Source organism: Nilaparvata lugens, chromosome 1, assembly GCF_014356525.2.
Source record: "Nilaparvata lugens isolate BPH chromosome 1, ASM1435652v1, whole genome shotgun sequence".
NCBI classification, from domain to species: Eukaryota; Metazoa; Arthropoda; class Insecta; order Hemiptera; family Delphacidae; genus Nilaparvata; species Nilaparvata lugens.
In genome coordinates, this window is record NC_052504.1 from 26,202,111 (window position 1) to 26,227,387 (window position 25,277).

The window sequence follows — 25,277 nt, forward strand, 5'->3', positions numbered from 1 at the left end:
TTATAACCAGGGATTTCATAGTGTACCATTTGGGACATATTTATTTTGTAATTCTGTCCCACCCAGGGGTAACATTTGCCGTGCTACCAATTTTCCTTAAACGGTTGAATAGCATATAACACCTATCACACTAAGGAAAGTTGTCGGCTCCAATAAAATAGATACTTGATAAACTGTAAATGGATCTATTGCCTATGAATGAGAAATCCAGTTTTTAATAATAAGAAAGTTTCTGTTGGCTAAAACTATTTTTAAAAATCCACAAAAATACAATATTTATATTGTGTTAGCCCCTCACATGCTGAGGCCAACTTTGTACTCCTACATTTAACACACATAAGTCTGGGTTATAAGATTTTTCAGGAAAATCTAGCATTGTATACATAAATTATTGTATTTTATATTAAACAATAGAAGTCGTATATTTAAAATCTCAGATCATAAAAATATTATTTTAGTATTTTGCTTGTTGTTTAGTTTCGTTTTCTGAGCACTCTTCTTGGGGCAACAGAGGTGGGAGAAGCAATTTCAACAACAGCAACGTTTCTGAAACACAATATGAAAGAGCATTAAAGAAAACCCAGAGAAAAATGAATTTTATTGTTAAAATATGTTATTGATATTTTGAAGAGATATCAAACACTGTAACGGTAACTGAAAAGCCCGGTCCTACATACTTATTATTAGTATGTGAAGGGTAGAAGTGCTGTAAAGCTGATTATTCGTGTGATATAAGTGAGATAAAGTGATATAGTGATATAAGCTAAAGTGATATAAAGCTGATAGATTCGAGAAATTCGAAGAACTACAAAACCTTTAATACAGTACCTTTTTTATCAATTGTATTTCTGGAATACGCGATATTTGACTTTTCATTCATGATTCAAATAAGCAATAAACATTGATGGTAATTCAATAACATTACAATAACACTGTAGTTCATAACATAACTTTATGAAATGCTGACCCTATGCAGCGCATAAGTACATCAAGGAATTATTCAATCTAAGCATCATAGAATCGGGTAACGGGCATTGTTGAGAATAACTGTTAATTTTCTTTGTTTGGACCCAATTGAAATAGCAATGAAAAACCAAATAAAACCAGCACCTAAGAGTAAACACCAGCGCTAACCTTTGTTTTGAATAACATTTGTCCAAAATTATTGACTTATTAATAAGGATTAACACTATGTGCCGGTCCAGTGTTCTCCCAGAGCCCTTACTCCCACCCCCCTCTTCTTCTTCAACATGCTCTGGATCTTTATCTCTTTGGAATGAACGTTTTTCTATTGACTTCGCTTTGTATCATGCTTTCTTTACTCATCTTTTATCTTCCTGTCTGGCCTTCCTTGGTCAAGCTCTTGCCTTTCAAGCCCTGGTCCCTAAACTACACGTTGGGGTCTAAGGGCTTATTTTTCCTTTCGATCAATTTTCCAACATGCTAGGCTATCAACTACATGTAGTGTAGTTCGAACAGCTATATGTACACTCCAGAGCGGACAGGCAAAATAACATCAGCCATAGGACACAGATATGTTTTTATACCCTTTTGTGTCCTTATAAACGCTTGGCGGTGGGGATTGTATTGGTTAGTAAATTAGTAATGAATTAATGATTGCATAAACAAACAAGGTACTTCCAGAGAAGTTAGTACACTGTCTTTACTTCGGTTGGCGACCAGACTAGCTTTGCTCTCCTGGTCAATATTAGAGCACACACAAACAAAATCTGGTGTGGCGCACTCACACAACTTTCCTTGCCGTTATGAAAATTGATCACTGACGCTAGTGTTCCCGCGCATCTCAAGTCTACTATTCAAATATTTGAGCCAGCTGGTGACAGGGCAATAACGCTGGAGACACACATGAGGTCTGCTATCTCTTCATAGTGAATGATTTAATAGAATCAACAATAATTTGCAATTGAATAATCACATTTTCTCGAATTTAAAGCTTATTTTCAATTTTAGGTGAAAATGTTACTGAACATTAATTGTAGAGATTTTCATGCTCAATCTACTCCACTTGATTTTTTTTGTTTCAATTGTATCTGAAGCCTGATAATTAGGAATCTATCTGCATTGATGGGGCGGAGCTCCTGAAATTTTTACAGATATGGGACTTGTGGCAGTTGATAGAGCTTATCGATGACTATTTTAGGTATGAATTTAATCAAAATCGTTGGAGCCGTTTCCGAGAAAATCACGAAAAACCCTGTTCTTGACAACATTTTCGCCATTTTAGCCGCCATCTTGAATTGCATTTGATCGAAATTGTTCGTGTCGGATCCTTATAGTGAAAGGACCTTAAGTTCCAAATTTCAAGTCATTCCGTTAATTGGGAGATGAGATATCGTGTACACAGACGCACATACACTCATACACACACACACACACACACACACACACACACACACACACATACAGACCAATACCCAAAAACCAGTTTTTTGGACTCAGGGGACCTTGAAACGTATAGAAATTTAGAAATTGGGGTACCTTAATTTTTTTCGGAAAGCAATACTTTCCTTACCTATGGTAATAGGACAAGGAAAGTAACAAGAAGAAGTAGCGAAATGAGCTAATGAACGAAATGAGTATCGAGCTAATGACCCAAATGGAATAGCACTGGTTGAATGGGTGGAGGATAATGACATAGAGCTTATTTTTGATGCTAAGGACAGAGCAAGTTTCCGCTCTGCTGCATGGAATAGCGAGTCAAATCCTGATCTTTGCTTTGCTTCGGTGGACAGTAGTGGCCAACATTAACCTATTAGATGAAGGGTCCTTTCTGACTTCCCACACAGCCAACACAGACCAGTTCTTTTTGAAACTGGATTACAAATACCACTTATCCAATCAACTCAACGACCAAGGTGGAATTTCAAGAAGGCTAACTGGAATGGGTTCACAACAGAATTGGATTAATGTATCAGTTGGATCCCTCCAACCCCAGAGAATTACAAGAGGTTTAAAGGTCTTGTTGTCGCAATTGCAAAGAAACATATACCAAGAGGTTTCAGGAAGGAATATATTCCAGGCTGGAGTAGAGAAAGTGACCATCTATACAAGCAGTTTCAGGAAAAATGACCAACGGATTGCAGGAGAGCTCCTTAACAGCTTGGATGAGGCACGTAGAAAGAAATGATCCTAGACAATGGAGGAGATGGACTTCAGACATTCTAGCCGCCGGGCTTGGAGTCTTCTCAGGAAACTGGGCAGTGCAAGAATTACTACACACCAGAGCTCCCCTATCCATCCAGATCAGGTGGCAGAACAAATAGTCAAAACATCTAAGGCTGCTGGGTGTTTGGATCATGCAGCGGAGGTAAGGAATGGACTGAAAGAGCTTAAAGCTATGGCTGTGGAGGACTTCCACCTGTCCAGTGATTTCTCAGTAGAGGAGGTGGATGCTGCTCTTTGTAATACCAAGTGTGGAAAGGCACCTGGCTTTGATGGAATCCATCCAGGGTTTCTGGTGCATGCTGGAGGGAAGGTTAGGCTGTGGTTGTCACGCTTTTAAACAAAAATTCTGCAAACTGGAAATCTCCCAGCAGAATTCAAGGAGTCTAAAATAGTTTCAATCCTCAAGCCTGGCAAGCCTTGTGATGATGTGAAAAGCTACCGCCAAATTGCACTGTTGAGTGTGAGTTACAAAGTTCTAGGAAGGCTTCTCTACAATAGGATAAGTAAAAGGATACTAGAGCATGTACCGATTGAACAGGCTGGATTTCGACCCAACCGGAGTTGTACAGACCAGGTTCTCTCTTTGACGACATATATCGAGGCAGGCTTCCAAAAGGGATAAAAAACATATGTTGCCTTTGTGAACCTGAGTGCTGCTTATGATACAGTGTGGAGAGAGGGACTCATCAAACTCCTGCATGTTCTACCAAGCCTAAAAATCATCCAATTTATAAATAACATGCTAAAGAACAGATGCTTCAGAGTGCTCATGGATGATAAGCTAAGCAGAAGAAAGGTACTGAATAATGGATTACCAAAGGGTTCAATCTTGTCCCCGCTCCTTTTCAACTTGTACTCAGCAGATCTTCCCAACATACCATCAAGGATCTTCATGTATGCTGATGACATTGCTGTGGCCACTCAAGACAAGAGTATGAAGACAACATCAGAGAGCCTCACTGAAGATCTATCTTCCCTTTCAGTTTATTTCCACAAGTGGAGGCTACACCCTAACATGAAAAAAACAGAGGTGTGCTGTTTTCACTTGAATAATGGGGAGGCTAGGGTAAAAGTGGATGTGAGGTTTGACAACACGCAATTGCAGCATAATTTCTTTCCAAATTACCTTGGTGTGGCGCTTGACCGCACTCTGTCCTACAAAAATCACCTTAATAATGTTGCTGAGAAACTATAAAACTAGGAATAATATTCTACAAAAACTCTGTGGAACAACATGGGGAGCATCAGCAACAACTTTGCGCTGTTCTGCCCTAGGACTAGTATACCCCACAGCTGAATACTGTGCGGCTGTGTGGATGAATAGTGCCCATGCGAATAGTCAACACTCAGCTGAATAATTCCATGCGACTTATTTCTGGGACCATTAGAACCACCCCCAAATATTGGCTGCCAGTTCTCAGGAACATTGCTCCACCAGGGCTGCGAAGATCTTTTGCTCTTGTTCGTGAGTATAATAAGATGAAAAATTACAGAGCACTCCCAATCCACAGAGATCTTCTGGAGCTCGGTAACAGGCTGAGGTCAAGGCGCCCTCCCATGCGCTTGGCTGAGCTGATAGAACGTGAGAATTTCTCTGTCGCTGATAGCTGGGAGAGAGAGTGGATGGATAGAGCGCCTCTCATGAGGTATTCTGTTGGGAGGAGTGTGGCTGGGTTTGATCTGCCAAGGCGAACACGGACAGCACTCAACAGGATTAGAACTGGGCACGGAAGATGTAGAGCATCTCTTAGTAACAGGGTAGATTGCCCTCCCCTGATTGTGATTGTAGAGAGGCTAGGCAAACAATGAATCATATCATCCGGAATTGTGCTATCCGAGTCTATCAGGGCGGTTCAGATGATTTTATAGCAGCTTTTCCACAAGCAATAGCCTACATAACCAACCTGGACATCCAAGTTTGGCTTGATTATTTCCTTGTGCACATATACACTTTCCTTTGTCATATATTTTTGTTTGTATGCTATAAACTAGATAGATGGTTTTATTTTGTTTTATTTTTTCAGGCTGACAAAGGTCAAATACCTGACTATTTTTGTGAATTTATGTGTGTGTATGTGTGTGTCTATGTGTTTGCCATACGCTAATAATAATAATATGTGCCGGTTAAACAACATCCGGTTAAATTTTAACCATGATTAATTACACGAGAACCAATCAGAAAAGCCTTCTCTGATTGGTTCTCGTTAAATTAATCACGGTTAAAATTTAACCAGCTTTTGTGCAACCGGGCCTATAACTGTAATTAAGAGTAGTTATGCAAGTCATGGGTGTGACGACTTACTCTTTGTTTTTAGCTTTCTTAGTCACCGTTGTTTTAGTGGGAGTAGATGATTCCACAACTGGCTCATCTTTTTTAGCTGTCACCTTTCTGCTTCTGGTCGTTTTGGCTTCCCTAGAGCAAAATTGGAATAATTAATGCGGGAACAATAACAATAACAGTGAATACATTAACATCTTGAATATGCGATCCTATTAAAACTATAGGACCGGCAAAGTATAATTACCTATAGTAAAACATTTACGGTAATTGATGAGAATTAGTAGAGCTTCATCAGCTTAAAATATAATGTTTCTTCATGTAACATTTTAGTTATCAAAGAGAATGAAATTCAACTCGAAATATGACACGTAATTTCGACAAGAAATGTGTGACCCAAACAACTTTCAAACTGGAAATGTGAAACCAAAACTGGAAAATATGTGTACTGCCAAAAAAATACAATAGGAGGTATATAGATTTACAAGATATTTAATTGATTTCTAAATTATTTAAATTTTTTGATAGGTACGGTAAGTTACACAATATTGGTTTTTAAGATTATACATTTTTTGCGGTTGATGCCTACATGAGTGTTTTGCTTTTGCGTGGGTGATGGAAAGTGCGAAGGTGGTTTGATTGGATAGAGTAATTCTATTGGAGGGCTATTTATGATTGGATGACCAAACGTCCACGCCTATTAGCAGGATTCGAACCCGCGACCAGGTAGCGCTAGTAGACTGAGTGCAACATCGCCTTAGTCGTCTCGCGATCCTGGCAGGAAAATTTATCAAAATTAATTTTATTGACTTATAGGCTAATTAATGTCCCTTGATTTCCTCATATCGGATTTTCTTCTTGAAATCTGACATATTTCCACTGAAAAGATTATGAAGCAACTAAGAAGGATAACAATATATAAGTAATTACTAAACAATATCCATTGCCCGAACTAACTTTGATTTGATGGTAAAGTCCCAGACGATAAATTAGAAGATGCACAAACTCAACAGTATCATCCGCCTTACCATTCTTCCTGCTCAGCCACTACTACGAAATGTATGTTCTAATTTTTATTGAACATTGAGCATCAGATACAATTTTAGAATTTCGTTTTGGGGACCCAAAACTTAATGTTCATGATAACTTGATCTTAGTAGATTTAGGCTCAACTCACACTTACGCGACTCAGTCGACAGCATGTGTTTTCAAATGGTGACGTCGCGGAGACTAGAATTGACTGGTCTGAGTTTCACCATTTGGAAACACATGCTGTCGACTAGAGTCGAGTCTCTTCTCGACCTGAGTCGCGTAAGTGTGAGTTGAGCCTTACTAATTCTTGACTTACGTACTCTCAATAATTATTGTACACCATCGAAAGGTAGTGCCAAAATTCGATCACAATATACTCGTAGGAATGTGAATTAGAATCGTATCGGTTGTAAATGTTTCCAAATAAATCGAAATATGAATATATAAAGATGTCTCACGTTGCTGCATTGTCCTTAGTTGTTCTGGTTGCGCGTTTCGCTTTCAATGGCTTGGCGGCTCCACTTGTTCCTTCACTGCTAGTCTCAGCAACAGCACCTCTCGTTCCTCTGGTGGGTTTCACTTCAGTGCTGAAAAACAATGACAGCATTTCAACCCCGAGTCAAGATTCTATTCAAACTAACAACTCTTTCTACAAAAACCTAAACACAATTCATTAGAGAAATTCAGGGATTTTTGGTTAGTCAGGCTATGCGAGTATGATAATATTTTCAAAACGTTACGTCATCAGGAAACAATACAGAGGAAAAACGTAAGAGTACGAGCATTTCCACAGGAAATTTCTTGTTAATGTGTGTTGCCAATCTTTGCATACGTTCTTGAACAGCTTTGCTTGAAAAGGTCCTCAAGTGTAGTAATGTATATAATATATCCAACTGTAAGCAAATTAAAATACAATCCAAAATCTCTTAATGGTGTGAATTTACGTTCATTTCAAAGTGTTTTAGCTGACTTTTAATTTATATAACTTGATAAATATTACTAGACAGATCAATGGGATGATCGTACTCAATTTATACAAGTTTTCATCTAAAATGGAGTCTTATAATTTGTTGAGATTTTCTTCAAATCCGAAGCTTCATTTTTTCATCTTTTTGTGGAGTCGTTATTTTCTGGTTCAAAATCTACCTAAGTTATTGAATAGAAGCACATTGATCCCAACTAGGAAAGGAACAACAGTAAATTGAACGATTATATGAATTTTGTAACTTACCTCTTCGTGGTTGTCTTAGTAGAGCGTCTACTTCTCGAAGGTGTTTCTTTCTCTGACAGGCTTTCTCCTTCACTATTTTCTGTCTTTTTGGTCTTTCTCTTTCCGCCTGAGGATTTCACTTCACTGTTAAACATTGAGAAAGAGATGAATGAATTAAAAATTATTTCTGTGACAGTATGGATGATTGTCGATACAATTTATTTACTGTTATGGTATGATATTAGTTTCAATGCAAGTACATTTTGAAAGAATAAGACGTTGATGTTGTCAATACCACTATATTTGTTTGAAAATTAATTCACATTACAGAACTTTATTCTTCCAATTATGGAGAAATACCACACCATCTCATACCATACAATCACATTATCAAGTTAATTTTGCTGATAACATATTCCAGGTACTTGAAATGTTTTTTAGTTTCTGTTTTTCTATTGTTGAATATTTTATAAGTGCAATTAATGATTCGATATGCGCAAATAGGAAAATAAGAATCCCATTAAGAGAGTTTATCCTATATTAGAAGTAATGAATGAAAACAATGAAATCCTTATTCTTTATTAAAACGATTATTCTTTAACTGAAATGATACATTGATATTTTTGTGAAAATTAAGCATTATTTTGTACGATTGTTTTTGTATGTCTTACTAAACTAAGACTTAGACGGAAGAGGCGTGAAACTTCAAGTTTCAATGGTTAAACGACTGATGGCAATACAAATAATTTCAATGTGGATAACGTTATGGACAAAAGCACAAAATAGCATAATAGTCAACAGGCTAGGTCTAAAGGTTAGTTATTAGAATGAATAGTCAGCATAAGGATAGCATGCCGATTCTTCAATGTTATTGGGAGAAGCTATTTCAGCCAACAAACATTCAAAGAAAGATATAAAAATGAGGAAAAGTGATAATAAATTCATATAAATATTGAGAGTTGATAATGTTGGTAATAAACTAATTAATTGTAGGCAGTCATAAACTTTATTTATACTAAGATCCGACTGAGTAGAAAAGTCATGATTACCTATGTCTCTTACTACTGAACTACTGACCTACTCGGCAATAACAGCTTTCTTAATCATGTATAGAGGTTTTCAAAAAATGTATACACTCTTTGACAGTGAATATATTGTTTACGCACAGGCATTTTTTACAGTTTGCATGCGGACTACTGATGTCACATTACCTACATCTTACTAAAGGCCCAATTCACACAGAACAGACGTCGGGCAGAGACGTGGCGCGGATATAGCACGGACGTGGCAGAGGCGTGACATATGCCATACACACCAAACGGGCGAGATGGTGTCATTTCAATTCCATGTTATTCAATTCAACTGTTTTTTTGTCCGTTCTCAATTTTGAGCAAGTGGCCCGTTCTTGTACGCCACATCCATTCTGTGTGAATTGGGCTTTACCTTCGATGCCTCGTCAACAGGAAATGTGGCATTTTATGAGTAGTCCACATGAAAACTTTAATAACTGCCATTGCGTTACCAAGATATTCACTATCAAAGAGTTTATATACATTTTTTGTACCCCTCTGTAGTTGAAGTGGCAAAACGGCATAATGAAATACTGGTTCATAATATCTGCATTAATTCATCATATAAACGTCATAAACTACCTTTCAGAGTTATTCACATATTGTGGAATTGCTATGATTGTTATGATAATCTCATCTAGACTAACTTATTAACCATTCAGGAGGGAAACTGTTTGGATTAATAATTTTGTAGTTTCTCTCCATCATTGTTTTGATTTAGTGCATGTGTAACTGGAAATAAATACAATACCGACGGAATACAAGTGTATTGATAATGAAATTGAAAGAAAATATATTATAAGTTTGTGATGTATTCATTGATTGGGTTCAAATAAAAATGTGTAGAATTAAGACTTTTCAATCAGACTCGTGTGTTCGTTCATTCAGTTGAATTTTCAGTGAGAATTTTTTATCGTGAGGAATTTATTTTTCTGTAGAAAAGTTATTTTCTCAAGTCAATATTTTGCTATCTCGCGTACGGGAAGACAGTCAGTTTTTAATTTAATACAGGGTTGAGGTATTCTCACGGATCTGTATTTCCGTTAGGGATGGAAAATATACTGGTATTTGGGAATATTTCAAACTTGCATTTTTCTTCTCTAAAATTGAAATTTAATTTTGCTCTGTCTCCACGTGGTCCGTCGTCTCGTTGGTGGAAGGGGAACATAATTTGCGTGGAAAAAAAGGATCAGTTCCATCTAGCCGCGTCCGGGATCACATTAAAATCCAGAGGTAGCCTCGAGGGCCCCGAATAAACGTGTTTGCTGTTTGAATGCATTATTTTGCGCCGTAAATTAGTATAAGTAGTTTATGATTAATTAGTGAAGTGAAATATGTAAATGTTCAGTGATATTATCAGTGAGTCATAAAAATAGTGTAGTAACAAGAGTTTCAAATCATAATGGATGAATAGTATTAACAATGGTGAGTGACATTATATTTTCCAGCTCGTGCTAAAAACCCTTGAATGAACGAGTCCCTAGAAATTTGCAAAAGTAAAATGAGTCCTTCTTTGGCAATTAGAATCCCCGATCAGTAAGCAAAATCTTACAGACAGTTTTCTTGAGTTACAGTGTTACAGATTCTTTGTTATCGACATTTCTAGTAGTTGATTCCGGCAATAAAATTTAGAAATCAAATAGAAAACAGAAGTTTGTTGTTTATAAAGTCCCATGACTCGGTACCTTTAGTGTAAGATATCTTCTGCCCCCATATGGGGTGGTTACACAAGCAAAAGAATACTGCTTGTGGACCCGTACTCTCAAATGTGTGTCTTGATATTCTCATTCGTAAGACATTTTAAAATAATTTCTACTTGTTATGAGTACAACAGATGTGATAGCTACTGCAATTCTATTGAAATTCTTTGATCGGCTCACCATTCTGGCGAATTATAATCCTCATTGAATGATATTGCATGAACTCGTATAAGTCTGTAATAAGAGAAATGATAAAATAACATCAGAAAATAGTTGAAAAGTTAACCCGATCAATAAGAGGTCCCACAAGAACTACAAAGGAATCTAATAAGAATACATTGATAAATGTTAGTGCTCTACAATGAAATATTTAAACATTAAACAAAGGATTATTTCAACATAGTTGTAATGAATTCGTTGCAACCGGATTCCTGCATGATTGTATTTGTGTGTGTCATTTTTTACAAAGATCCATGTACGAACGATTCGGTATTCACTAATAATTTGGCACAAACAGGGACCAACATCAATAACAAGCACAACAAACATTCTACAAAGAACGATTTCAACAAAATAGAACTGTTCGACATTTAAAAACACAAAACCAACGAGTTATTTGAGCCAATTTGATGATGAAATACAAAACTTATTGACTTCATAATTTTAAAAGAAAAGCATATTTTCCCCTACCGAAACAGAAAACCTAATCACAAACCCGAATTTAATAACCATTTCTTACCGATAATGAGCCGAATAAAACTGGAGTTAGTCACGACTACCATTTAGTAACGTCAAGTAAAAAACTATTCTTCGGAAAATTGGGGGATGGAGACGCAAGGCTGTGGACAAAGAGGAGTGGAGAGGCATTCTAGAGGAAGCCAAGGCCCTGGATGGGCTGTAGCGCCATGGAGTAAGTGAGTAAGTAAAAAACTATTACTTGGTAATGTGTAATTTGACAAGAAATGAACGACTTATAAAACTTATATTAACTAAAAATGAAACCTTTCCTAAAAGAAACCTAAGTTGGTTTGGACGAGAAAATTATCCTCTTACAATCGAATCAAGTCGTTTCATAAAATCCAGTCTAAGTTATTTTCAAATTGTGAATTTTACTGAAAATGAATTTTTTTATTACAGCGATTGTCTATCTAAATAAATATTATAGACATTTGTATAGTAGATCAGATTAGTTCTCATTTGTATGGAATTGCCATTGAGAGATACACTTCTATACATATTCTCTTTATATATAACATCATAGATGATATAATTACTTACTTTTCATTCATTTCACAAGAGCTATTTGATAGTTTTATTTATAGAATCACTAGTGCCCTCTTATTTATTTGAAAATCATGAATTTTATTTGAAAATAAAATAGTGCTAGAGATGCTATGTAATTAAATTATTTCTTTTTCGGGTGGATAAAATAGACATTCACCCAAAACTGTTGATTTAATAATTCCATCTCACATACAGAGTGGGTGAAAAGTCCGAGAAAGGCTTAATATCTCATACACTAATGTAATTTGATAGTGGGTGTGATTGGGGATCCTATTCGGATTGAAAATACTACTTTACTATGCACTATAAAAATCTGGTCCGCCATCTTGGATCCGCCATATTGAATGCAACTCAATTTTTTTAAATGGGAAGGTTGTCATGCGATACATGATTTTGATGCGGAATTTCAAGAAAACATGAATGGCGAAAACCGCATATTGGTATCTAAAACCGTTTCGAAGATATTCACTCTATTAATCAATACTATTCAAAGCAGAAAGGAGAGAAAAAAGTATGAGAACGGCTTCGTATCTCATAAAATATTGTGATTCCAAGGTGGGTGTGATTGGGGATCCCACTCAAATTGAAAATACTACTAACCTATGACTTTAAAAATCTGGTCCGCCATCTTGGATCCGCCATAATGAATGAAACTTTATTTTTTGAAATAGGAAGGTGGTCATGCGTTACATGATTTCGATGCGGAATTTCAAGGAAAAATGAATGGCGAGAACCACACATCGATATCTCAAACCGTTCAGAAGATATTCACATTATTTATCAATACCACTTATATAATTATTTAATTTCTATATGCATGATATTGATTAATAATGTGAATATCTTCTTAACAGTTTGAGATATCGATGTGCGGTTTTCGCCATTCATTTTTTCTTGAAATTCCGCATCGAAATCATGTATCGCATGACAACCTTCCCATTTAAAAAAAAGTTGCATTCAATATGGCGGATCCAAGATGGTGGACCAGATTTTTAAAGTCACAGGTTAGTAGTATTTTCAATTTGAGTAGGATTCCCAATCACACCCACCTTGGAATCACAATCTTCCATGAGATACGAAGCCGTTCTCATACTTTTTTCTCTTCTTTCTGCTTTGAATAGTATTGATTAATAATGTAAATATCTTCGAAACGGTTTGAGATATCGATGTGCGGTTTTCGCCATTCATTTTTACTTTCCTTGCCCTATTACCATAGGTAAGGAAAGTATTGCTTTCCAAAAAAAATTAAGGTACCCTAATTTCAAGTTTTCTATACGTTTCAAGGTCCCCTGAGTCCAAAAACATGATTTTTGGGTGTTGGTCTGTGTGTGTGTGTATGTGTGTATGTCTGTGAACACGATAACTCCATTCCTAATTAACCGATTGACTTGAAATTTTAAACTTAAGGTCCTTACACCATGAGGATCCGACAATAAGGAATTCAATAAAATTCAATTCAAGATGGCGGAAAAAATGGCGGATAATTACTAAAAAGCCATGTTTTTTTACGGTTTTCTCGAAAACGGCTCTAACGATTTTCTTCAAATTTATACCATGGATAGCTATTTATAAGCCCTATCAACTGACATGAGTCTCATTTCTGGGAAAATTGCAGAAGTTCCGTAATATTCTTAAGAAAAATTGCGGATAATCACTAAAAAAAAAAACATATTTTTCATGGTTTTCTCGAAAACGGCACAAACGATTCTCTTCAAATTTATACCATGGATAAGCTATTCATGAGCCCTAACGACTGACATGAGTCTCATTTCTGGGAAAATTGCTGGAGTTCCGTAATATTCCTAAGAAAAATGGCGGATAATTACTAAAAAACCATGTTTTTCACGTTTTTCTTAAAAATGACTTAACCGTTTTTTTTCAAATTCATACCCTGTATAGTTATTTATCAGCTCTATCAACTGGCATGAGTCTCCCTCCTGAGAAACTTATGGGGGGTCCACCCCATCCTAGAGAAATGAACTTTGCAACCTCCTTCTCGTGCATGAGGTAGGTAGGTAGGTAGAGCAGTTTATAAAAAGAACACATAGTCGAGATATTTCATCTGTAGAACAGCTGTTTTGACGACTTTAGAAAAAATCATCGAATTTCACAATTTACACAAAGGAAAAAGAACTCTGAAAACAATTATATATACACATATAGAGTAGTCTGATCGTAGTTCCTAATATATTACCGCCAATCGTCATTATGTTATTCCCCTAAATTCTTCTCGTTTGAGAATGAGGCTTACATTTCAATGAGCAAGGAAAGTTGTGTGAGTGTACCACACCAGATTTTTTCTTGAAATTCCGCATCGAAATCATATATCGCATGACAACCTTCCATTTAAAAAATAAAGTTGCATTCAATATGGCGGATCCAAGAGTGCGGACCAGATTTTTAAGGTCATAGTAAAGTAGTATTTTCAATCTGAATAGGATCTCCAATCACACCCAACGTCAAATTAAATTGGTGTTTGAGATATTAAGCCGTTCTCGGATTTTTCACCCACTATGTATAGTAACTTCAAGTCAAAAATGGCTACTACGAATAGGCTAAAAATATTATGCTTCAAAGGAGCGAACCAAAAATTGAACAGTAACTGAGGACCGGAATCGAAAACTATTCTGCCCTTTGTCTAGCATCAAGAAATGATTAATAGGATTTCCCACAGCATAGCAATTGAAAAACAGCTTTAAAATATTACCCGATGAACTTCAATTTGTTTCGACCAAGTTTCAGTTCATCACTTTTTCAGAAACCACAACTAGCTATCATGCTTATGTTAATATCATAAAAATATGCTTTGGCTATATTGAAAGGTGTGAGATTTACACATTTAAAATTGATCAACAAAATAACAAATTAATGAAAACAAGTGTATGCCAATCTAGGATATTTCTGATGTATTCTTGACAAATGAATTCTCAATTGCATTATTCGAACTTTCAAAATTATTATATTGAAATTCACTAGAATTCAAAGAGTTGGTTAAACACCTCCAACACAACGGAAAATTCAGATCTAATTTACACTGCATGCAACACTTTCAAACCAGACTACACATAAAGTCACAATTCGCAAAAAATATCGATAATAGATGAAAAAATTGTATGATAATCCATGCAACGTTTACAGAGTTGTTTAAAAACATAAATTTAATATAAAAATAAAATAAATATCCAATTTAAAAAAATAAAATTGAATAAATACCAATAAAAAATCATTTTAATGAATTGTGTTCTTTGTATCAATGAATAAAATAAATAAAAAACAAATTTTATTCCAAAGCAGTGTTATTAGTTTCACTTGACTTGCAATCAATAAAGTTTTAGCATAATTATGCTACTCTAGTTCTTTAGTATGTAGAATGGTTGACTCATCAAACTAGTGGATTACCAAAAGAATTCACACAATATTCAACAAGTACTGAAAAGGATAAACATAAGAGCTAAAGGAAAGTAACATTAGCTGAATAAGGTACTGAGAACATAGAAACAGGGATTCTAGCAAGCTCCAAACTGTTTCAAACCAATCCAACATGCAGCATTCACAATATAATTATGAACCCTGATGAAACGAATCACGGAAAGGTATAATTGGTTCAAGGTATTCTACATCACAAAGCCCTTTTTCGATAAGTTCTATTTTGTACAAATACGTTCAAGGCTATTCAAAATAATCAAATTAAGTGATTTGTTAAGTTCTATTTTGTGCAAATACGTTGACGGCTATTCAAAATAATGACATTATTTGTTTAATTGGCATGAATATGTGAACCGCGATTCAAACTATTTTTAATATTTAATTACGGTAATAACATAATCACGTGATACTGTTCTGTAAATTCGGCTCGTATTTGAAAAATGTTAAGCAAGTGATATGCAACGTAGTGTTGAGCATTTTAAGCATTATTATTATTCTATTTTTCTTATTATTATTATTCATTACATTAAAAATTCATTTTATGATGCTTCATACATGATTTATCGTATATGTATTTGAGCTGTATAATTCGAAATATATTAGCTCTAATTGGATTCAATTATCATCTCACAGGCTGAAAAATTCAGTAGCCTATAAGACTATATATATTATTGCAAGATAAAATTGTGATTGTATTGAAAGATAAGCAACCAATAGTCAATATAATCGTGCTTAGATGAAAAAGTACACGCATGATATTTTTGAAACGATGTTTTGACCTTTGATGGAGCAAACTTGATCTATCGTGAATAAATTGGAGTCACACTCTTGAAAATCACAGATTTTTCAGAGTAGACTCTATAGCCCTGGAGAATTATTGAGTTTAATCAACGTTCGCTCAGGCTGTCAAATTTAGTAGAATACTGTACTGCCATTGCAAAATTGAATTATAATCACGCCAAGTCGTTTATTACATTTATTATATGAATGGTCAATTTCAGTGACGATGACTATAAATTGTTGTACAGTATTGTAAAATTATTGATGTAAAAACTAAATAGTAAACTGTAAATGTAATGACAAAAACAAAATGTAAAAAATAGGTGTTACTTACGGGTTGAATTGAACTTTCTTGGCTGAAACAACGAGAACGCCACTGGACTTTCGTTTTCTCATATTTGATCGGAGTTTTGAGCTTCCAGAACTCCTTCTGGCCTCTGCAGATTTCTTCCCAGACTGTGTTACTGCTGATCTAGTTTCCTTGGCGACATTCTTCGTCGTCCTCTTGGATGCTCTAGGTTTTGCTGTCACAGCAGCATCAGCATTTACTTGCGATTTGCTACTGGTTTTTCTTGCTGTACTCTTTTTTCTTGAACTTGATTTACTTTCCACTTGTAAGTCTGACGATTCGGATTCCTCGTTCTTCAATTCGTTAACATTCCTTCTTGTTCTTCGTTGCACGACCTGTTTATCTTGAGGTTTAATAGTTGGTGAACTCATTTCTTGCTTCACTTTTCTCTTTGCAGGAACCTCTTTTGTCACTTCAGCCTTCCGTTTTGTCGGCTGAACATCGCATTCGGTCTTGATTTGATTATTTTTAGGAGATTCTACATCTACTTTTACTTCACCTCGGTTGGCTAACGTAGGTTTTTGATCTCGAGTTATTTTCTCAATTTTAGGGCTACATTTGGATGGTGTAGCCATCAATAGATTTAGGCCACTCACATTCCTTAAATCGTTCTTAGGATCTTTCTGAGTCAAAAGTAATCTTTTCACACCCATGACATCTCGGAGATCATTCGTGGGACTTTTCTGTGATTTTGGAGATGAGAGCAATTTCTTCACCCCTCTCACATCTCGTAGATCATTCTTGGGACTTTTTTGTGCTTTTGGAGATAACAATTTCTTTACTCCCCTGACATCTCGGAGATCATTCTTGGGACTTTTTTGTGCTTTTGGAGATGATAACATTTTCTTTACTCCCCTGACATCTCGGAGATCATTCTTGGGACTTTTTTGTGCTTTTGGAGATGATAACAATTTCTTTACCCCCCTGACATCTCGGAGATCATTCTTGGGACTTTTTTGTACTTTTGGAGATAACAATTTCTTCACTCCCCTGACATCTCGGAGATCATTCTTGGGACTTTTTTGTGCTTTTGGAGATGATAACATTTTCTTTACTCCCCTAACATCTCGGAGATCATTCTTAGGACTTTTTTGTGCTTTCGGGGGTGATAACAGTTTCTTCACTCCCCTGACATCTCGCAGATCATTATTGGGACTTTTTTGTATTTTTGGTGTTGATAGCAATTTCTTTACGCCTCTGACATCTCGTAGGTCATTCTTCGGACTATTCTGTTCAGAAGAAAGTAATCTTTTTACGCCACTCAAGTTTTTTCTCAAGTCATTCCCTGGACTTTTTCGGGTAAAAATTTGTTTTACTCCACTAACATCTTGCAGATTGTTTTTAGGGCTTTTGGTTGGATATGATGCCTTTGCAGCAGATCGTGTTTGTGATCTATTCAGAGATTGTCTTGTACTATTCGATGTAGAATTAAAAACCTCAAGCGAATCACTTACTGGTTTGGTTACCGATTTTCTTGTTTGACTGGATGACAATCTTGAAGCATTTTTCAGATTGAGTCCGAGAGCACCCTGTGTGAGCGGAGAAACGAAATTCTCAACAGATATGTTCAATGTGTCGGTACTGATGTGAGGAGTGAGATAGACTTCACAATAAGGAAGGTTGTGAGTTGTGTCATTGGACTTGGAAGAGTTCGAAACGGTGTTACTCGCACTGAAATCTAGTGCCTTGGAGGTTCCTGGAGCAGGGCTTTTCGAATGGCTTGGATGCAACATCAGCATCCTTGAAGAAGGCGTGTTCACCAGCCAATCCACCTGTCGAGCTGATTGGATGGGAGTTGACGCATGAATATGCTGCGATTTGACAGAGCTCCTCCTTGTCCTCTTCATAGGTGAGCTAATAATAGTGGTCCCATCCATAAAACTGTCACATGATAGTTCCAAGGCAGCAAGGAAACATTTCGAAGGTTCCTCTGAGTTCACAGAAGTGTCTTTCACATTGCGAATGTCTGAAGATATTGACGATTTTTTGTCGGCTTGACTTGATTTCAGATTCAAATGAGACATATCAAAGTTCACTTTCTTGCAAGATATCAGACCACGTTCTTGTTTCATGGAAGATTTTAGTAGAGATTCATTTTTCATCGAAATATATTTTATTCCTACCACAGATGGAGTACTTGAATCATCTGCTATACTGCTTTTATTAGCATTTAAGTTCCTCTTACTTCTGGAAGTTTCAAGTTTTGATGTTGAAGCATTCGATTTCAATATCATCGGAGTTTTTACCGCATCATTGACTTTGTTCGAGATTTTTTGGGGAAGGATTTTACTAGCCGATGCTCTTGGCGTTCTCACTGAGGATGGAACAAGGTTGGGTCTTGCAGAAGGCTTAAAAGTCTGTTTCGGAGTATTTGATTTCATAGGCTTTCTAAGGTCTTTTTTAACTGATCTATTTCCAAGAGATTTCAGAGATTGTTTTGAAATAATTATGGGATCAGGAGAGTTTATATGTCTGTTACTGAAAGCTGGCTTTTTATTCACCTGTGAAGAAACCCAAAATAGAACTTATCAATCATGAAAAAATGCACGACATGATTATTTACAAATTTCATAAAAATGAATTGCAATAAATGGATAATTCTTTAGGAAAATTGATTTTTGTATTTCAATGGTAATAAATATGAGGAAAAAGGTAGCCATTAACTGTGTAATTGGTAAGTCCTCCATTGGAACTTAATTTCCCCATGACGCTTTGCAGCATATTTATTGATTAGTATTCCATCAAATTCTTAACAGTCTCGTTGTTTTGGGACTGGGATGAATTTGATTTTAGAGTTCTGAATCAAACAGTGTCGAAGTGTTGTTATGAACACTGTGAATGCTTCATTTCCAGGCGGCATTATTTTTACCCGAAACAGAGGTAAATTCATTACCAAATACCACCCCACCCCGCACCAAAGATGTGACGACCTGCAACCTTATTCTATTCTATAGATTAGGATTTTCATTCTATAAAAGTTTTCCAGAACGGTCCACTCAGAATAATATCCCAGCACTGAAACAACGAATTCGGAGCAAAATTTTATGGAATACCAGTCAATATGCTGCAAAATGTCAGTTTTCATTTGCAAATGTAAAAAAACTCAATAATTGCATGGAATCCAATGGAGGACATTAAGCAGTCGTTATATTCGAAAAAAATCACTTATTGTACCGCACAGTAAATGGCTACATTGGTAAAATTTGCAATATTTATTTGACATTGAAATGGGAATAAAATTATTACTAATTTAAATTATACAAGCAAATTAACAATCAAATAGGAAGGTGAAATAGCACAAGTAATAAATGCAAAGAGAACCTCTTAAATTACTAAAACTAGCCTGAATCAACTCAGCACAATATTCGTACTATAAAGAAGAGATTAGCACCTTATGAACTTATGCCTCATTATCTGTGAATGATTGTGAATAAAGATGTACTTAAATCAATTCAATGTTGCACAAGTATTAGTTAGTACTTATAAAATGATTTTCTTTTGAACTACACGTATTATTTTAAAAGCTCCTACTCCAGTATATCCATGTGATACATAATACAGTACCGTATTTCAGAACCAATATCTTGTGGTTTTCAAGTGGACAGTTGCAAAGCTACTAAGCTTGGTTCAAGTTAATTGTTTCATTGTACAGGTACAATATTTAGATCACTTAGAAGACAGAAGAAATTTCAAGAGTCATTGTACAAAACTGTACTTCTGGCTTGAGTTTAGTAAGTTCGAAAAAACTAAGTATGTGTACGTTCTGGGAACACGAAAAAGTGGTAAATTGTTCTAATTCCAGTGGTAAATTGTTCAATCACGTGACTAGTGCAAAATGCTCCCATGGAACGCTATTTCAAAATCGTTGGTTCAAGCTTTTGGCGGGCACTGTCTTATGAAGTTGATTTACACGAAAATGTGTCGTTTAAGATGCGTGAATGAAGAAAAGCTGTTTTACAACTAACATACCGTCTAGAAAAGTGTGCATTTCTTTCATTCCATTGCTCTCAAATTTTCTATAGAGAAAAATTCATTTAACGAATGGTTATCAAACATCATTTTGTTGGTAATGTATTCTATGACTATGTCATGGTAAACAAACAAGCTATCAGCGCTTGCGCAGAGAATCAAGCAGACTACAATTTCAATCGACCAATGAGAGCTCTGAAAGTTTGAACTGTTACAATTTACCAGGCTTCGACTGTGGGGCAGGAACTTCGAACTGGAACTAGTTCCTGGTACAGAATCTGTCATAATTCCTCCCATGGGACGCGCAACTTTTTACCTGGTAAATTGTGAATCAGACAATTTACCACATTCCATGTTCCCAGAACGGGCTCTTTGGTAATATTCCAACGGATTTCAAATGTCAATTTCATAAAAAGCTGTATTCAGATGGTGTGAATTGTCAGGGAGCAGAAGAGCAGAATGAAAGATCCATTATTTAGATTCAAAATCAAATCTATGCAATTTCAAATCTTGAGATAATGGTTATAGTTACCTGTATCATGATGTTTCTTGGTATGGTCACAGGTTTTAGATCATCTGCCTTGGAAGTTTTAGGTAAAAGCTGTTTGTTTACAGGTTTACGTTTCACCGCAGAAGAGTAGGACATTTTCGTTACTTCTAATCTCATTTCTCTCTTTTGAGTTCCACTTTTCTCTTGAGTAATCACTTTGCCATTAGACGTTTTTATGAAAGATGTTTGATCAACCTTCATGTTACCTGCGAAATGATAATGATGATAGAAATGAGGCTCAGGCTTTGGTAAATCATTACAAAAATTTTTCCAACATACTTGAACTTCTAAAATCCGTTCAATTGATTCACAAGTCAATGATAACAAATACATTTGATTTATTCTGGATTAGCTTATATGTTGCTTCATGAAAAATTCATAATTACAAAAAAATATATAATAACGAAAGAATTCTCTAGTTTTGTTTACACTGCTATCTGAACAATATTGAAGAGAAACCACATTTTTCTGGTGAATTTTGAACTTCTAATGGGTACAGCTAATGCTCTTCAGGGGTGTATTTCCTTTAGTCCAGGTGTTCGATTACTCCAGGTCGGACTTTTCCGTTTAGACCAGGACCTGGTCTAAACGCACACCTCGGCTAAACGAGACGGAATGCTTCGATTAACCCAGTAGTTCGATTACACCAGGTGGTCTAAACGAAACCTGGTCTAATCGGAAAAGTCCGACCAGGTTTTCAGCTTCATTGTAGAATCATAGGACCTTGTGTATACGAAACCTGGTCTAATCGAGACACTCCCCTCCTCAGTTATCATAGGCAGGCCCAAACAGGTTCTAAGACATGAACCAGAAAGGAAACAAGCAACTATAAACATAGTTATAAATGTCTGAGAGCATTTAAAAGAATGTGACTGGCATCTTGAAGGTCACAATAGCCAAGAGTGCCAGTGCTACTAGTTAATGTGCCATTACTTAGCGACGACTCTACGATTCTAGCCGCGCGTCTCTAGTGAGGTGGCTGTAGCAATCACGGAGCGGCTGGAGCACATAACCTATGAACTCCTCGTATTTAATGATTCGTTGGATCGTTATGTTGTATAAACTTTATGACGGCAGATGAATAAGGGCCAGACCATATTAAGCGTTTCCAGAGTTGGCAGGGCAGGAAGCTCTCCGATTGGTTGATTGGGTTGGTGTCTGAAAAGCCGCTTAATGTGTTCTGGCCCTAAGAAGTGTTGGTTATATTGCTTTTACAAGAACATGAGCTATTGTTGGCAACTGAAAATGGATTTAATCTCAACTATAAAACAGTTCAAGCTTGAAGACGTCGCGTCTGTTAGGACGCTGCGATAGCAGACTATCGAGCGGCTCGAGTTGCCTCGCTAGACACGTGGCTTGAATCTTTGAGTTATCCCTAAGGAATTAAACCTTAAGGAAGGGGATAGCTATCCAGGAGAGCTACTTTGGAGGGGAGTAAATGTTTTTTTTTTATTTCAACTTTGGTTTGTCATTAATTTTCTTAAAAATATTTTAAGAGTAGCTGCAGAACAGTCACTTGGCGTTAATCATACTAAACGTTGATAGGTTGAACTATATCACAATACAACAGTATCCTCAAAGTATGACAATTAGAACTACAGGAAGAATCAATAATGATTCAAAAAGGAGCCTTGAATTTTGCAGTACATATTGATAATCAAGTTTACAATCCAACGTTTTATGAAAACATATTATAATACGAATGAATGCAAGTTTTCAGAAATAGATTACTAAAGAAATATACATTTAGGAAGAAACGTCTACAAACCTTTGGATGCTGGAGTTTTCACAGTAGATTTGTCAGCAGATCTGGCATTGGATTCACATTGGTTTGTAGCTTTCGCTTGAGCAGGTTTAGTTTTAGTCAACGATGATGATATCTTTGCTGGCATACTTTTATTGAGAGCAAGTGGAGTTTTTTTGGACGATGACGATTTTACCTCCATGCTCATGTTTTTGGAAATCTTTTTATTGTTTATTGACATTCTCACAGGCTTATTCTTCTTAATAGAAAAATTTATATTTTTAGCGGGAGTTTTAGCAGATGAAAGGTTCATCTTTATATTACTAAAAGCCTTTCTAAGAGCCAATTGTTTGGTCTCAGAAATACGATTGAGAGAAGTATTTTTGGGAGAAGTTTTGGTTGTCATACTTTCCTTTCTGGAGGATGAAAAGCTTTTGCTGAAATTAGGTTTCTTTATTGAAGCTTTTACTTGAGGATCGACACTTTTCTTAGATGATGATGATGATGATGATGGCTTGTTAACCTCCTTTTTAGGAGATACTTTAGTTGGAGGCAGTGTTTTGGAAGAAAATTTGAAAGAAGATGGTATTTTCGAAACAAACGTAACAGTTTGCATTGGAGCAGCTCTCTTGGAAGGAGATAATTTCCTAGCAACTCTATCAAGAACTGATTTCTTTAAACCACAAATTTTTTTCTATTTTTGCTCTTATAACTTTTTGAAAATCGACGGGAAAAATCCATGCTGATTATGAGCTTATAGAGCATCAAATTCTCTTCAATTTTATGTATAATTTCACACTTTTACGAATTTCCCTACTCCTTTTGATGCAGCTTTAGTGTTGAGTGTGGAATCTCCTTTTTTGCAACAATAGACCAATTGACAAAGGAATTTGGAGGGAATGTTTTAAACAAAATATTTGACTTTGCAGCTTTGTTGAGACTATTTAGGAGGAGAACATGTCAAAAGTCCCCATTCCTAACCCATGTGCTAAGGTGATGAGGTGATGAGGGTGGTTTAAAAGTTTCATTTTTCAGCGTTTTGCTTCCACGCTCATATCTCGAGAACAATGCGCCCAACAGACATAACTAACCATTCAAAAATGAAGCTTGATAAATTCTCTAAACTATTTTTTCAGTGGAATTTTGTGATATTCCCAATTCTTCCCGAGATATTCGCTCTTGAAGTTGTGTAATTGTTAAAATAACAGGTTTTTATACAATGTTTTGCACTTTAAGTGCTTATAACTCTCGAACAATGCATCATAAATACTGAAGCTTATCGTAGGTTTGTAGAGCATTTAAATTATGTATTATTTCACTATTCCAAGTTTTCCTTTCATTGTTATAGTAGTTTCAATGTAGGGGGTGAAATTTTCATTGCTGCAACAATTGATCGTTTGACAATTTGACATTTTTAAGGGGTGTCTGTGACACAATTTTTGACTTTGCAGCTCAATTTGGACTAGTTAGTTAGTGAACATAGCAAAAGTGCGAATCTTTATGGTAGCTGTGGAACCGCTGAGTTGACACTTGTTGCAGCAATGAAAATTTCACCCCCTACATTGAAACTGTTATAACGATGAAAGAAAAACTTGGAATACTGAAACAATACATCATTTAAAAGATAATTAAATGCTCTACAAACCTACGATAAGCATCAGTTTTTATGATGCATTTTTGGAGAGTTATAAGCCCTGAAAAAGCAAAACATTGTATAAATACCTGTTATTTTAACAATTACACAACTTCAAGAGCGAATATCTCGGGAAGAATTGGGAATATCACAAAATTCCACTGAAAAAATAGTTTAGAGAATTTATCAAGCTTCATTTTTGAATGGTTAGTTATGTCTGTTGGGCGCATTGTTCTCGAGATATGAGCGTGGAAGCAAAACGCTGAAAAATGAAACTTTTAAACCACCCTCATCACCTCATCACCTTAGCACATGGGTTAGGAATGGGGACTTTTGACATGTTCTCCTCCTAAATAGTCTCAATAAAGCTTGCAAAGTCAAATATTTTGTTTAAAACATTCCCTCCAAATTCCATTGTTAATTGGTCTATTGTTGCAAAAAAGGAGATTCCACACTCAACACTAAAGCTGCTGCAAAAGGAGTAGGGAAATTCGTAAAAGTGTGAAATTATACATAAAATTGAAGAGAATTTGATGCTCTATAAGCTCATAATCAGCATGGATTTTTCCCGTCGATTTTCAAAAAGTTATAAGAGCAAAAATAGAAAAAAATTTGTGGCAAACGTGTTTTTTTATGTCACACCTTCAAGAGCGGATATCTCGAAAACTAGGGGAGATATAAAAGAAGTTATAAGATGACTATTGTAGGAAATTATGTAAGCTTCAATTTGTTATATGGCAATCAAGTCCTTAGGATGCATAGTTTTCGAGGTTTATGCGATAAACCAAAAAATGGTACCTTTAAACCACCCCCACCCTCTTAGCACAGGGGGTAGGGGTGGGGACTTGATATGTTTACCTCCTTACTACTCTATACAGAACTGCGGGGTCAAAAATTGTCTTCCCAACATTTCCCTCTATACCCTTTTTTGAGCATTCATTGCCTGGACTACAATGAGTGAATGATGAAAATTACTGTACCTACCAAACATAATAACATATAACCTACCTACATTTGGACTATCATTGTAAAAATTTGAATTGCTCTCGTATATTTTTGATAGTTA

The 25,277-nt window shown here is 35.9% G+C and overlaps 1 protein-coding gene and 1 long non-coding RNA gene across 3 annotated transcripts; both read right to left on the reverse strand.

The window, feature by feature from the left end:
• Positions 1–375: 375 nt before the first annotated feature.
• LOC120350412 lies at positions 376–5,706 on the reverse strand. The gene is made up of 2 exons (XR_005570751.1): positions 5,489–5,706; positions 376–546 (listed from the first exon to the last, which is right to left on the reverse strand). It is a non-coding gene; the product is annotated as an uncharacterized LOC120350412 (long non-coding RNA).
• A 1,135-nt stretch (positions 5,707–6,841) lies between these two features.
• Positions 6,842–23,433, reverse strand: LOC111059488 (cell wall protein DAN4). 2 transcript variants are annotated; one of them, XM_039423631.1, is made up of 6 exons: positions 22,603–23,391; positions 20,817–21,040; positions 16,301–18,816; positions 10,657–10,710; positions 7,728–7,850; positions 6,879–7,083 (listed from the first exon to the last, which is right to left on the reverse strand). In XM_039423631.1, the coding sequence occupies exons 1-6, from the start codon at positions 23,192–23,194 to the stop codon at positions 6,951–6,953; spliced, it is 3,642 nt and encodes a 1,213-aa protein (XP_039279565.1). In that variant the 5' UTR covers positions 23,195–23,391; the 3' UTR covers positions 6,879–6,950. The 2 variants fall into 2 exon arrangements, with proteins under 2 accessions (XP_039279570.1, XP_039279565.1); XM_039423636.1 differs by lacking the exon at positions 10,657–10,710 and having other exon boundaries at positions 6,842–7,083; positions 22,603–23,433.
• Positions 23,434–25,277: the final 1,844 nt, after the last annotated feature.